The 15,456-nt window shown below is 47.5% G+C and overlaps 2 protein-coding genes across 2 annotated transcripts in view; one reads left to right on the forward strand and one right to left on the reverse strand.

Moving 5' to 3' along the window:
* LOC147099495 (MOB kinase activator 2-like) overlaps positions 1 to 524 on the reverse strand; it is a 43,125-nt gene extending 42,601 nt beyond the window's left edge. Inside the window, exon 1 of the mRNA XM_085969687.1 lies at positions 428 to 524. Coding sequence (XP_085825813.1) covers positions 428 to 444 — 17 coding nt within the window. The 5' untranslated portion in view covers positions 445 to 524. The remainder of the gene's footprint in view (positions 1 to 427) is intronic.
* A 171-nt stretch (positions 525 to 695) lies between these two features.
* On the forward strand, positions 696 to 11,597 carry LOC147099496 (uncharacterized). Its single transcript, XM_085969683.1, has 2 exons — positions 696 to 812; positions 7,553 to 11,597. Exon 2 carries the CDS (start codon positions 7,969 to 7,971, stop codon positions 10,855 to 10,857), a length of 2,889 nt encoding a protein of 962 aa, XP_085825809.1. The 5' UTR covers positions 696 to 812; positions 7,553 to 7,968; the 3' UTR covers positions 10,858 to 11,597.
* Positions 11,598 to 15,456: the final 3,859 nt, after the last annotated feature.

The following is a 15,456-nucleotide window of genomic DNA, read 5'->3' on the forward strand; positions in this document are numbered from 1 at the left end:
GGCCGGAGGGAGCGCGCGGGGAGGGGGCGGGGGCCGGAGGGAGCGCGCGGGGTGAGGGCCGGAGTGAGCGCGCGGGGAAGGGGGCGGGGCCGGAGTGAGCGTTTGGGGGAAGGGGGCGGGGCCGGAGGGAGCGCGCGGGGGGGAAGGGGGCGGGACACTCGAGGCCGCGCGCTCACCCAGCCTAACGGTTTTTGCTGGCGGGGGAGAGGGAGGCCCGCCGCGTTGCACCGTGGGACTTGTTGTTCCTCCGCTCGCCGCCGCCCGTCCGCCAAGTGACCCAGAAACTACAGCTCCCAGAACACAGCGCGCCCGCTGAGCATGCGTACTCTCCGTTAAAACAATCTCCGTTAGCGACTAACATATATTTTCTTGAAAAATTTGGGAAAACCGAAACCGGAGTAAATTAGTCAGGAATCGCTCGACTTACCCCATTAACCAATCCATATGCGCTGCACCTCCTCGTGGCCTCTAAAACATATAGATATAAAAAAACTCTTCTTCAAAGACAACCAGATATTTAAATCTCGCTCGGTTTGTAGAAGCGAAAGTCGCACCGTTGTGTTCTTTTTAAAAATGAGGTGAATCAACAGCCTAAAGGGGATCGCAGGTTCAAATCTGTCATTTAATCGGAGTTTTTCCCCCAACTGACCGGAAGTAAACACTGTCGCGTGACGTCATTGGGCGTGGCTTTTATAGGTGTCGGCGGCGTGCCTCACGTACAATTGCGTCATGACGGCGCCCGAAGCCGGCGTGGCCTCCCCCCCCAAGCAACCTCTGTCACGTGATCACAGTCCCCTCTCTATCAATTTGGGGTAAGTGCTTGTTACCTTCTCTGTTGTTTGGAGACAGTGCATTTTATTTCTTCGTGCATTTCTCCCCTTATATGAGCACATATGATCCATCTCCCTTGATGCACAGTCAACCACTGTCACAGAAAATTAAGGATAGGCCAAATCACACATTTGGGGCAGTAAGGTCCAATATTTTCCCATGACCAAACTATGTTAGAATTACATGGATTTCTGGTATTTTATTGGGGTTTTGGAGATCTTGTTCCGTGATTCTATTCGTTTATCGTTACACCTGTTGGCTTATAAGAAAGACTTGCATTTATATAGCGCCTTTCACAACCTCAGGACATTCCCAAAGCGCTTTACAGCCAATGAAGTACTTTTGAACTGTTATAATGTGCAACGTGCGTACAGCAAGCTCCCACAAACAGCAATGTGGCAATGTCCAGATAATTATGAAAGAAAGACTTGCATTGAGTGGGTAAGTCTTGATGGACCAGCTGGTCTTTTGGTGCCCCTCAATTTTTGTATGTCTTATGTATTTATATAGCACCTTTCACGACTTCAAAATGTTGCAAAGCACTTTACATTGAATGAAGTACTTTTGAAGTGTAGTCACAGTTATAACGTAAAAAAACACGGCAGCCAGTTTGCGCACAGCAAAGTCCCACAAAGAGCAATGAGTTATTGACCAGGTAATCTGTTTTTAGTGATGTCGGTTGAGGGATAAATATTGACCAACACTCCGGGGAGAACACCCCTGCTCTTTTTCAAAATAGTGCCATGGGATCTTTTCCATCCATCTGGGAGATCAGACAGGAAAAGAAATTGAATGACCTGTATCTTCTTAGGCAGTCCCTCGGAACCGAGGATGACTTGCTTCCACATTGGCGGTTAGGATCAGATCAGCCATGATCTTATTGAATGGCGGAGCAGGCTCGAGGGGCCGATTGGCCTACTCCTGCTCCTATTTCTTATGTTCTTATGTTCTTATTAAAGATGAGTTCTCAGGTGACTGATGAATCCAATGCGGGACCTACAGTCTCTGTCACAGGTGGGGCAGATGCTGGTTGAAGGGGTGGGTGGGTGGGTGGGGTGCTTGGGTTGACGTGCGCTCCTTGCGCTGCCTGCGCTTGGCTTCCGCTTGCTCCCGGCGAAGAGACTCGAGGTGTTCGGCGCCTTCCCCGGATGCTTCTCCTCCACTTTGTGCGGTCTTGGGCCAGGGATTCCCAGGTGTCGGTGGGGATGTTGCACTTTTTCAAGGAGGCTTTGAGGGTGTCCTTGAAGCATTTCCTCTGCCCACCTGGGGCTCTCTTGCCATGTCGGAGCTCCGAGTAGAGCGCTTGTTTTGGGAGTCTCGTATCAGGCATGCGGACAATGTGACCCGTCCATTGGAGCTGATCGAGCGTGGTCAAAGCTTCGATGCTGGGGATGTTGGCCTGAGCGAGAACACTGACGTTGGTGCGCCTATCCTGCCAATGGATTTGCAGGATCTTGCAGAGGCAGCATTGGTGGTACTGCTCCAGTGCTTTGAGGTGCCTGCTGTATGAGCAGTAGTGATACCCGCCCTCCTGTATGCCTCAGAGACATGGAATGACCTGTATAGTGTGTAAGTGGAGAACAAGATATGATTAAATGCCAGGTGATATACACATGAGGCAAAATGAGACAAGTCAAAGAAATAAAAGACATATGCAAGACACAGAGAGTGTGTGAATCGTTAAAGAGATTCAGATAAGTAGGATGGTGGTTGCCTCTGATGCAATTCTAACAACAACAACAACAAACGTAGGTCCCTTGCAGTCAGAATCAGGGGAATTTATAATGGGGAACAAAGAAATGGCAGACCAATTAAATACATATTTTGGTTCTGTCTTCACAAAGGAGGACACAAATAACCTCCCAGAGATGTCGGGGAACATAGGGTCTGATGAAAGGGAGGAACTGAAAGAAATCAGTATCTGTAGGGAAATGGTGTTAGGGAAATTGATGGGATTGAAGGCCGATAAATCCCCAGGGCCTGATAATCTACATCCTAGGGTACTTAAGGAAGTGGCCCTAGAAATAGTAGATGCATTGCTGATCATCTTCCAACATTCGATGGAATCTGGAACAGTACCCATGGATTGGAGGGTAGCTAATGTTACCCCACTATTCAAAAAAGGTGGTAGAGAGAAAACGGGGAATTACAGACCGGTAAGCCTGACATCAGTAGTGGGGAAAATGCTAGAGTCCATTATAAAAGATGTAATAGCAGAGCACTTGGAAAACAGTGACAGGATCGGACAAAGTCAACATGGATTTACAAAAGGTAAATCGTGCTTGACTAATCTACGGGATTTTTTTGAGGATGTAACTGGTAAAATAGATAAGGGAGAACCAGTGGATGTGGTGTATTTGGACTTTCAGAAGGCTTTCAATAAGGTCCCGCATAAGAGATTAGCATGTAAAGTTAAGGCGCATGGGATTGGGGGCAAGGTATTGACTTGGATAGAGAACTGGTTGGCAGGCAGAAAGCAAAGAGTTGGAATAAACGGGTCTTTTTCCGAGTGGCAGGCAGTGACTAGTGGGGTACTGCAGGGATCGATCCTTGGACCCCAGCTATTCACAATATATATTAATGATCTAGACAAGGGAACTAGATGTAATATCTCCAAATTTGCAGATGACACAAAGCTGGGTGGGTGTGTGTGCTGTGAGGAGGATGCCGAGAAACTCCAGGATGATTTGGACAGGTTGGGTGATTGGGCAGAAGCATGGCAGATGCAATATAACGTGGATAAATGTGAGGTTATCCACTTTGGTGGCAAAAACAGGAAGGCAGGTTATTATCTGAATGGCAATAGATTGGGAGAAGGGGAAGTGCAACGAGACCTGGGTGTCCTTGTGCACCAGTCGCTGAAGGTAAGCATGCAGGTGCAGCAGGCGGTTAAGAAGGCAAATGGTATGTTGGTCTTCGTAGCGAGAGGGTTTGAGTACAGGAACAAGGATGCCTTGCTGCAGTTGTACAGGGCCTTGGTGAGACCACATCTTGAGTATTGTGTGCAGTTTTGGTCGCCTTATCTGAGGAAGGATGTTCTTGCCATGGAAGGAGTTCAGCGAAGATTCACCAGGCTGATACCTGGGATGGCAGGAATGACGTATGAGGAGAGATTGGGTCAATTGGGCTTATACTCGCTGGAGTTTAGAAGAATGAGAGGGGATCTCATTGAAACATAAAATTCTGACAGGACTGGACAGACTAGATGCAGGAAGGATGTTCCCGATGGTCGGGGAGTCCAGAACCAGGGGTTACAGTCTAAGGATAAGGGGTAAGCCATTTAGGACAGAAATGAGGAGGAATTTCTTCACCCAGAGAGTGGTGAACCTGTGAAATTCTCTACCACAGAAGGCAGTAGAGGCCAATTCATTAAATATATTCAAGAAGGAGTTGGATATATTTCTTAAGGCTAAAGGGATCAAGGGGTATGGGGAGAAAGCAGGGACCGGGTACTGAATTTGGATGATCAGCCATGATCACGGAGCAGCACGGTGGCATAGTGGTTAACACTGTTGCCTCACAGCGCCAGGGACCCGGGTTCGAATCTGGCCTCGGGTGACTGTCTGTGTGGAGTTTGCACATTCTCCCCATGTTTGCGTGGGTTTCCTCCGGGTGCTCCGGTTTCCTCCCACAGTCCAAAGATGTGCGGGTTAGGTTGATTGGCTGTGATAAATTGACCCTTAGTGTTAGGGGGATTAAATACGTCGGGTTACGGGGATAGGGTGGGATATGTGTTGGTGCAGGCTCGATGGGCCAAAATGGCCTCTATCTGCACTGTGGGGTTTCTGTGATTCTGTGATCGCATTGAATGGCGGAGCAGGCTCGAGGGGCCGAATGGCCTACTCCTGCTCCTATCTTCTATGTCTATGTTTCTATGGATTTAATTATATAGCGTCTTTAATGTAGTAAAATGTCCTAAGGTGCTTCACAGGAGCGATTATCAAACAAAATTTGACACCGAGCCACATAAGAAGATTTTAGGAGAGGTGACCAAAAGCTTGGTCAAAGATTACATAGGATGTACAGCACAGAAAAGGCCATTCAGCCCAACCAGTCAGACCCCTGGAGAGGGTGCAGAAAGTCTTAAAGGAGGAGAGAGAGGTGGCGAAGTTTAGGGAGGGAATTCCAGAGCTGAGGGCCTAGACAGTTGTAAGTACGGCTGCCAGTGGTGGAGCGATTAAAATCGGGGATGGGCAAGAGGCCAGAATTAGAGGAGCGCGGATATCTCAGAGGGTTGTGGGACTGGAGGAGGTTAGAGATAGGGAGGGGCGAGGCCATGGAGGAATTTTTAAAATTCTCCAGTACATCTTTCCCTCCCATCTCCTTTCAGCATTTCAAAGGGACCAATCCCTCCGTATCACCCTGGTTCACTCGCTCCCCTTCCCCGGCATCTCCCCATGCAAGCGCGGGAGGTGCAACACCAGCGCAGTCACATCCTCCCACACCACAGTCCAGGGCCCCCAAACACTCCTTCCACGTTGTGACAGCACACTGTATTTGTTGCTCACAGTGCAACCCCCTCTATATCAGGGAGACCAAACGCAGATTAGCTGATTACTTTGCCAAGTACCTCTATTCCGTCCACAAGTACGATCCCAAGCTCGCTGTTGCTTGCCATTTTATTCTCCACCCCACCCTGACCTCTCCGTCCATGAAAACTACGGGGGCCCAAAACACTATTCAAACTTTAAATAAAAAATTTAAAAAACATCCCAATCATTAAATTAAGTATAAATAAGTTTAAAAAAATAATTTAAACAATAATTTTTTTTTTTGAAAAAAATAAATTTTTAATAAAAAGGGTCTAAAACTAAACTTACCTTATTGTAGATTCTTTAAAATAATAAACCTGTGGAAAAAAAATTTCTAAATTGCAATAAAACACCACTTACCTGTAAAAATAAATACTTACGTGTGCTTTTTACAAGCGTAAAGACCGGAGGCCTTTACACATGCGCAAATCCCCCAAAACAGAGGAAATCCAAGACGCACGCGCTGCCCCCTACAGCGCACGCGCTAGCCTCTTCACCTCTTGGGTTAGAGGAGAGGAAATGCTGGTTTTCAGCGCATGCGCTGTGCATGCTGAAAACCGGCATTTCCTCCGGCCAGACGCGTGAGTACCCCTTCCATACTCACGCGTTTGGGGAGGAATTACTGCCCCATTATCACATTGCTGTTAATGGGAGCTTGCTGTGCGCAAATTGGCTGCCGCATTTCCCACATTACAACAGCGACTCCACTTCAAAAAGTACTTCATCGGCTGTAAAGCGCTTTGAGACGTCCGGTGGTCGTGAAAGGCGCTATAGAAATGCAAGTCTTTCTTTTTTTCTTACAGATTCCATTTTTTCTCTGACAGTAGGTGCTGGCAAAGTAGGCTGGGTGTGCAGGTGGCATGGGGGACTGGGAGCGGGTTGGAGATTGTGGTGGGGATCCGTTGTTGGAATTACTGGTGGGGTGGTTTGCACCCTTGGGGGGTGATTTTCATTCAGAAGTCGGGAAGGAGGCGGGACTACAACGTTCAGGGTTGTAGTCCCGCCTCCATCGAGATGCGGCCAATCCACGTGATTTTCCCTTGATTGACCTTGTTGAGCCCGCCCAGCGGGCTCAGCAGGCCAATTAAGGACCACCCGGCAACAGGTGACGTCACAGACTGAAATGTCATCTGTCAAGAGGTTTTGACAGATGAAATATCAGTGTTTCACAGATGTTTGAAGCTGTCAAACACTGACAGTCTTACTTCTAACCTGAGTCCTTCTCCACAGACTCAGTTAGAAATCTCACCGGCACAGAAAGCTGCAGGCTGTCACTTTTGACAGATCGCAGCCATTCTGCTTTCTGTGCCGGTAAGATGATGGACTCCCGAAACCTAGAGGAAGGAAGGCTGAAAAGGTAAGTACAGGTAATTTAAATTTCTTTACACACTTTAGACACACCAAACACACTTACCTTTGCACTCATGCACCTGAACACCAACATCTCGACCCCTCCAAGTCCTTCAACCTGACGGCCCGACTCCTCTAACTTGGTGTGGTTTGGAGCCGTCGGGAATCCCACACTTCAACATTAAAAATAGGGATTAGGCTAAAAACTGCCTGTTAACTACCTGTTAACAGGCAGTGTGCTGTCTCTCTTTAGCAATTTATGTTAGTTTTCCAGTTAATTCAGGGGTTTGAGTAAGTTGGGTAGATTCCCATTGTGTGCCGCCACCTAGTGGATATTTGGTACCTAGCAACTGCAGTGAAAGCGCAGTAAAGTGCAGTAAAGCACAGTAAGTGCAGTAAAGTAAATTACTGTATATCACAGACCTACAGCTACACATGGTCTGGGAAGTTATATTGTTGCCACGCTTGAGTCTTGGATATTATTTGTCTGTAAGTACTTGAGAATGTTATAGATGATTAGTGTACACTATATTTTGCAGAAAATGTTTAGTTTGTAACTTTTCTCTGTAAGCAAACTTACACAGCTAGCCGTGAAGTGCTCGCTCTCTGTCTAGCTGGTTAACTTGTAGCTGTATTTTGATGCACTATGTACAGGGCTAATTTAAAGAGAATGCCTTCCAGTTTGCTAAATGTATATTCACAGTAAGCTGTGTTTCCACGTGTTTGGTAATTTACATGCCAAATGTACTGTGTTGCTCAGGCGTACCTAAATTTGTGTATGCATATCAGTTATGTGCTTGTATACTAATGTGTGCTTCCATTTCTGTGTTGTATTTCAGTTTCACAATAAGAATCTTTCAGTAAAGTTTTACAAGAAAAGTCAAGCCTTGTGATTTTTATGGGAAGATATCAAGTTGTTAGCTACCTGTCCAGCTCTGCATAGGAACGCGCTGCAAGGGCAGAAAAGTGAAAAGACAACAGCACAGTGGGCTCAAGCACAAGAAGATACCACTCAGCTACCATGAGTCTACGCTCAGGAAGACAATATACCATAGAGGACGTCGACCAGCCAATCGAGAAGCATGAGCCTCTCTGAGCAAATGATGCCAAGTCACAGTCCTCTAAAGCATCCTCTAGATCATCTCGGTGGTCCAGCAGACTGTCGTCATCGACAGCTTCTGCAGCCGCCAAAGCACGTGCCAAGGCAAAAGCTGCCCAGGCTCAATTGTCCTTCGCTGAAAATGAAGCTAGCGTGATGAAGCAGAGAGCTGACCTCGACACTAGTGTGATGAAGCAGAGAGCTGACCTCGATGCTAGTGCGATGAAGCAGAGAGCTGACCTCGACGCCAGTCTTCACATTCTCCAAAGCCAGAGAGCTGCCGCTGCCGCTGAAGCTGCAGCTTATGAAGGAGGTGAGGAGAACGAAGGCGGGGAGCACAGCCATGAAGCATATGTTCTAGAACAGCCCCTCAGTCCAGTGCAATGTACAAGTGAGTATGTCCAACAACACTCCAAATTGTTCTTCAAGGAAACATCCAGGTATCTCGACGCAGAACCAGCTACTCACCACAGTAACAAACAGCCTGTTTTTGGAGACACTGAGCTTAAAGGAGAAGAAACAAGTAAGACTTACCTGCAGAGACCGCCACAGCACTCGACCAATCCAGCCAAGCAGTCCTCACCCGAGCCACAAGGTGCACAAGACCTCGCTAGGTACCTCATCCGCCAAGAATTGTTAAGTTCAGGTCTTCTAGAATTTGATGACCGTCCTGAAAATTATTGGTCATGGAAAGCGTCCTTCCTGAGTACCACCAAGGACTTGAATCTGTCAGCCAGAGAAGAACTAGATTTGATGACAAAGTGGCTCGGAGCTGAGTCGTCAGAACAGGCGAAGAGAATTCGCTCAGCGCACGTCCGCAATCCCACAGCAGGCCTCAACCTGGTTTGGCAACGTCTCGAAGACTGTTATGGGACACCAGAAGTCATTGAACACGCACTGCTCAAGAAGATTGAGGACTTTCCGAAGCTAACCAACAAAGATAATGTCAAGCTCCGAGAACTGGGTGACATTCTCCTCGAACTGGAGTGTGCTAAGGGAGAAGGTTACCTGACAGGCCTCTCGTACTTGGATAGAGCTCGTGGGGTAAACCCAATAGTGGAAAAGCTCCCCTACAACCTTCAAGAGAAATGGATAGCTAAGGGATCCAAGTACAAGGAGGACAATGGAGTGGCATTTCCCCCCTTCTCTCTCTTCTCCAGGTTCGTCCAACAACAGGCAAAGGTGAGGAATGATCCAAGTTTCACTTTCTCCACCTCCAGCAGTTACGCTCCTTCGAGAACAGAGAAACCCACAAAGTACAGCAACAAAGCCTCTGTGAGCGTGCACAAAACAGATGGTCCAGCCGAACCCTCAGTCAACCAATCCAGTTCTGCTGGGAATAAAGTGGATGACCCAGATCGTCAGTGTCCAATACACAAGAAGCCCCACCCACTCAAAAAGTGTCGAAGCTTTAGAGACAAGCCTATTGATGAGCGCAAATCATACCTGAAAGAGAATCGCATCTGCTTCAGGTGTTGTGGGTCGACTATGCACATGGCAAAAGACTGCAAGGCGACAATCAAGTGCTTCGAGTGCAACAGTGAAAAACACATCGCAGCCCTGCATCCGGGTCCTCCTCCTTCAACCACCGAGAGTGCTGCGGTTGACAAAGAGGATAGCGGGGAGCAAAGCGAAAGCACATCTTCTTCAGTCACCTCCAAGTGTACAGAGGTTTGTGGAAATGCAAGCAGCCCACGCTCATGCTCCAAAATCTGCTTGGTTAAAGCATATCCTGCAGGGAGAAAGGAGAAGGCAATCAAGATGTACGCAGTGCTTGATGAGCAAAGTAACAAGTCTCTAGCGAAGACAGAATTCTTCAATCTCTTTGAAGTCAAGGCCAGCGCAGCTCCGTACACGCTAAAAACCTGTTCAGGGACAACAGAGGCTACGGGTAGGAGAGTTGGCAACTTCATGATCGAGTCCATGGATGGGAAACTACAGCTTCCCCTCCCCACCTTAATTGAGTGTGACATGATGCCAGATGATAGGATGGAAATTCCCTCCCCAGAGGTCGCACGCCTTCAGCCCCACCTACAGCCAGTTGCCAACAAGATTCCAGCTGCGGACCCGGACGCTCCAATCCTCCTGCTCTTGGGAAGAGACACCTTAAGGGTGCACAAGGTGCGTGAGCAAATCAACGGGCCCCACAATGCTCCTTATGCGCAGCGGCTTGACCTGGGATGGGTCCTCGTGGGTGGAGTTTGCCTGGGAACAGTCCACAAACCAGCGGATGTCAACGTCTATAAAGCAAACGTGTTGCACAACGGTCGCACAGCCTGTCTCAGCCCATGCCCAAACAGGATCCAGGTAAAGGAAGACTACGATGACATGACGCAGCATCATAGGTCAACCTCCTCTGCCTGTGAGGAAGAGGCAGGCCCCACTGTGAGCACAGACAGCCTAGGATGCTCAGTGTTTGAAAGGTCCAAGGATGATGACAAGCCAGCACTATCCATGGACGACAAAGCTTTCCTAACCATCATGGATGAGGAGGTTTACCAGGATGATGGACACAGCTGGGTGGCACCCTTACCATTTCACTCTCCTAGACGCCATCTTCCGAGTAACAGGGAACAAGCTATGAAGCGCCTCTGCTCACTCAGGAGAACCCTGGTGCCGGTGTCCACCGACCCAGACATGCCTGCAGTCCTCACCCCAGCGATGCTCCTGAGTCAAAAGATGAGTGCTATTTCAGCCCCCTCTGGAAACTTCGACATGGCTGAGCTGCACGGGAAGCAGTGGAAGCAAGTCCAGTTTCTTGCCGACACTTTTCGGAAGAGATGGAAAGGAGAGTATTTGTCCACCCTACAGAGCTGTAGGGATTGGACAGAAGACAAGCCAAATGTCAAAGTGGGAGATGTTGTCTTGCTGAAAGACAGCCAAGCACACAGAAATGAATGGCCAGTGAGACTGGTTGTCAAAACTCTGCTGAGCAGGGACAAGAGGGTCCGCAAGGTGGAGGTGAAGATTGTCAAGGAGGGTACTGTCAAAGTGTTTCTGAGGCCAGTCTCAGAGATCGTAGTCCTCCTTTCTGAAGAAACCTAGAGAAAGGATTCTGAGTATGTTTGCAGCCAAAGGACGTTTTCTTTAGGTTTATTTTGTATCTGTAGTAGTACAATGGAATTGTACCAAGCGGGGAGTGTGCTGTCTCTCTTTAGCAATTTATGTTAGTTTTCCAGTTAATTCAGGGGTTTGAGTAAGTTGGGTAGATTCCCATTGTGCGCCGCCACCTAGTGGATATTTGGTACCTAGCAACTGCAGTAAAAGCGCAGTAAAGTGCAGTAAAGCACAGTAAGTGCAGTAAAGTAAACTACTGTATATCACAGACCTACAGCTACACATGGTCTGGGAAGTTATATTGTTGCCACGCTTGAGTCTTGGATATTATTTGTCTGTAAGTACTTGAGAATGTTATAGATGATTAGTGTACACTATATTTTGCAGAAAATGTTTAGTTTGTAACTTTTCTCTGTAAGCAAACTTACACAGCTAGCCGTGAAGTGCTCGCTCTCTGTCTAGCTGGTTAACTTGTAGCTGTATTTTGATGCACTATGTACAAGGCTAATTTAAAGAGAATGCCTTCCAGTTTGCTAAATGTATATTCACAGTAAGCTGTGTTTCCACGTGTTTGGTAATTTACATGCCAAATGTACTGTGTTGCTCAGGCGTACCTAAATTTGTGTATGCATATCAGTTATGTGCTTGTATACTAATGTGTGCTTCCATTTCTGTGTTGTATTTCAGTTTCACAATAAGAATCTTTCAGTAAAGTTTTACAAGAAAAGTCAAGCCTTGTGATTTTTATGGGAAGATATCAAGTTGTTAGCTACCTGTCTAGCTCTGCATAGGAACGCACTGCAGGGGCAGAAAAGGCAGTTAATTGACACTAATCCCTTCCCGCCTCGGGTAGGCGGGTCCCAGTGCGAGGCGGGTACCCGCCTCCTTTGAAACTTACTTGGGGGCGGGATGATGTCGGGACCCCCGAATTCGGGACTTTAACCCCCTGCACGCCTCCAATCCTGACACCACGGGTCAATGAAAATCGACCCCTTGGTGTCAACAATGATTTTTTTCTTCTACCAGCCTCTCGGGCCCTTGGAGACTGACAGTTTTTCATGCTCCCCATTCTACTTATCCATCCCCCCTTCAGTGGATCACGCACTCTCTGTGTCGTTCTATCTCTTTTCCTGTGTGTATGGTTGTTTTTAATTTTTGTTTACTCCCCTTTCTTTTGTTTTGTTCCTTGTTAAATGCTGTTCACTCTGTGACATCTTCCAGTGCTGAGGGAGCGCTCAGTTCCCGAAAGCGCTCAACTATTGGCGGCCGCGCCTTTAGCTGCCGGGGCCCTAAGCTCTGGAATTCCCTCCCTAAACCTCTCCACCTCTCTCTCCTCCTTTAAGACGCTCCTGAAAACCGACCTCTTTGACCAAGCTTTTGGTCACCTGCCCTAATACGTGGCTCGGTGTCAAATTTTGTTTGATTACGCTCCTGTGAAGCGCCTTGGGACGCTTTATTACGTTAAAGGCGCTATAGGAACATTGGAACAGGAGGAGGCCATTCAGCCCCTCGAGCCTGTTCCGCCATTCAATGAGATCGAGACTGATCTGCGACCTAACTCCATATACCCGCCTTTGGCCCATATCCCTTAATACCTTTGGTTAACAGAAAGCTATCAATCTCCGATTTAAAATGAACAATTGATCTAGCATCAATTGCTGTTTGCAGAAGAGAGTTCCAAACTTCTACCACCCTTTGTGTGTAGAAGTGTTTCCTAATTTCACTCCTGAAAGGTCTGGCTCTAATGTTTAGACTCTGCCCCCTAGTCCTGGACTCCCCAACCAGCAGAGATAGTTTCTCTCTATCTACCCTATCTGTTCCACTTAATATCTTGAAAACTTTGATCACCCCTTAACCCTCTAAATTCTAGGGAATAAAACCCTAATTTGTGTAATCTCTCCACGTAACTTAACCCTTGAAGTCCGTGTATCATTCTGGTAAACCTACGCTACACTCCCGCCAAGGCCAATATATCCTTCCTAAGGTGCGGTGCCCAGAACTGCTCACAGTGCTCCAGGTGTGGTCTAACCAGGGCTTTGTACAGCTGCAGCATAACTTCTACCCCCTTGTACTCCAGTCCTCGAGATATAAAGACCAGTATCCCATTAGCCTTTTTGATTATTTTCTGTACCTGTTCATGACATTTTAATGATCTATGTACCTGGACCCCCAAGTCTCTTTGGACCTCCACTGTTTTTATCCTTTCATCATTTCGAAAGTACCCTGCTCTATCCTTTTTAGGTCCAAAGTGGTTGACCTCACATTTGCCTACATTGAAATCCATTTGCCACAGTTTTGCCCATTCACTTAATCTGTCGATATCCCTCTGTAATTTTATGCTTCCATCTGTACTGCCTCCAATGCTGCCTTATCTTTGAGTCATCGGCAAATTTGGATATATGACTTTCTATGCCATCATCTAAGTCATTAATAAATACTGTGAATAGTTAAGGCCCCAACACAGATCCCTGCAGGACATCACGAGTCACATCCTGCCAGTTTGAGTACCTGCCCATTATCCCGACTGCCTGATATATAAATACAGGTTGCTGTTGTTGTTGAAACATTGACTCGCGACAGATGCTGTCTGACGTGCAATGTGTTTCCAGCATTTTCCGTCCTTGTGTCGGATTTGCAGCATCTGCAGTATTTCGTTTTTGGTCCATTTTTATTAAAGCTGATTATGGGATTTTCCAGGATGCTTATCGTGTGTTTTGGAGATTGCAACTTAGAATCATAGAAATTTATATGTATAAATGCAACTTTATTCAAAGCAGTGCTCTCTGCCTTAATCCCCCCTCCCTCATCTTCACTGAACTGTCACCACCCTTCCGTTCACAGCATTATGATTCTCCCATGGACATGTCAGTTTCCTTCCTATATATGTGACCATTGGTGGTGAATGATACGATCTCCCATGTGGGCAGGATCCCGGATCTTATTTCCATTGCTAGTCTAAAATCTGCAGAGTGATACTTCCTGTGATCAGAGACATGGGACGAAGCAGTTCAGACGCAAGGAAACCTGTGCAAAATCCTCTGCCCATGTTTCTACGTGTGCAAAGTAGAAAGACTTGCATTTCTATAGCGCCTTTCATGACCTCAGGACGTCCCAAAGCGCTTTACAGCCAATGAAGTACATTTGAAGTATAGTCACTGTTGTAATGTGGGAAACGCAGCAGCCAATGTGTGCACAGCAAGCTCCCACAAACAGCAATGTGATAATGACCAGATCATATATATTTTTTAGTGATGTTGATGGAGGGATAAATATTGTCCCCAGGACACCAGGGATAACTCCCCTGCTCTTCTTCGAAATAGTGCCAATACGTGCATCTGAGAGGGCCTCGGTTTAAGGTCTCAACCGAAAGACGGCACCTCCGACAGTGCGGCACTCCCTCAGCACTGCACTGGAAGTGTCAGCCTAGATTTTTGTGCTCAAGTCTCTGTAGTGGGGTTTGAACCCACGATCCAACTGACTCAGAGGCGAGAGTGCTACCCACTGTGCCATGACAGGATGAATCTTGTAAAAATTGTACACCTGTTGTTAAGAGCACAGGGTAACTGAGAGAGACTCTAAGCTCTAATCACCAAGAAGGCATTTTTTGAATTGCATATATTATTAAGAATCTTACGTCTGTGCGTACTTCCTGTCAACTTTTCCTATTATAAATTCTAATGTCCCCGCTTATGATGGGAATTGCCTATGTAAACTTGTCACACTGTAACTGCACTCTCCTGCCAGTGGAGGTGCTGCAGCTCCATCACTGGTGGGAGGATGCAATTACCAAGGCTGCACTGAGGTCAGGAGCCGAGTGGATCGGGGTGGGGGATCCCAAACTGAGCGTCGGTGAGCAGGTTATCGGTAAGTGCCGCTTGATAGCACTGTTGACGATTCCTTCCATCACTTTGTTGCAGATTGGGAGTAAGCTGATAAGGCAGTAATTCGCCGGGTTGGATTTGTCCTTTTTTTTTGTGGACGGGACGTAGCTGGGCAATCTTCCACATTGTCGGGTAGATGATAGATATCACTGCTAGGCTGGGTATTCTGTGGCGAGTGTCTCACCTTCTGACTCCCCAAAGCCTTTCCACCATCTACAAGGCACAAGTAAGGAGTGTGATGGAATACTCTCCATTTGCCTGGATGAGTGCAGCTCCAACAACACTCAAGAAGCTCAGCACCATCCAGGACAAAGCAGCCTGCTTGATTGGCACCCCATCCACCACCTTAAACATTCCCTCCCTCCACCACTGGCGCACCGTGGCTGCAGTGTGTACCATCTACAAGATGCACTGCAGCAACTCACCAAGGCTTCTTCAGCAGCACCTCCCAAACTCGCGACCTCTTCCACCTAGAAGGACAAGGGCAGCAGGCACATGGGAACACCACCACCTCCACGTTCCCCTCCAAGTCACACACCATCCTGACTTGGAAATATATCGCCGATCCTTCATCGTCGCTGGGTCAAAATCCTGGAACTCCCTAACAGCGCTGCGGGAGCACCTTCACCACACGGACTGCAGCGGTTCAAGAAGGCGGCTCACCACCACCTTAGGGATGGGCAATAAATGCTGGCCTTGCCAGCGA

The sequence above is a fragment of the Somniosus microcephalus genome, chromosome 28, assembly GCF_052327205.1.
Source record: "Somniosus microcephalus isolate GS21.2 chromosome 28, FLI_Smic_1.0, whole genome shotgun sequence".
Classification (NCBI taxonomy): Eukaryota; Metazoa; Chordata; class Chondrichthyes; order Squaliformes; family Somniosidae; genus Somniosus; species Somniosus microcephalus.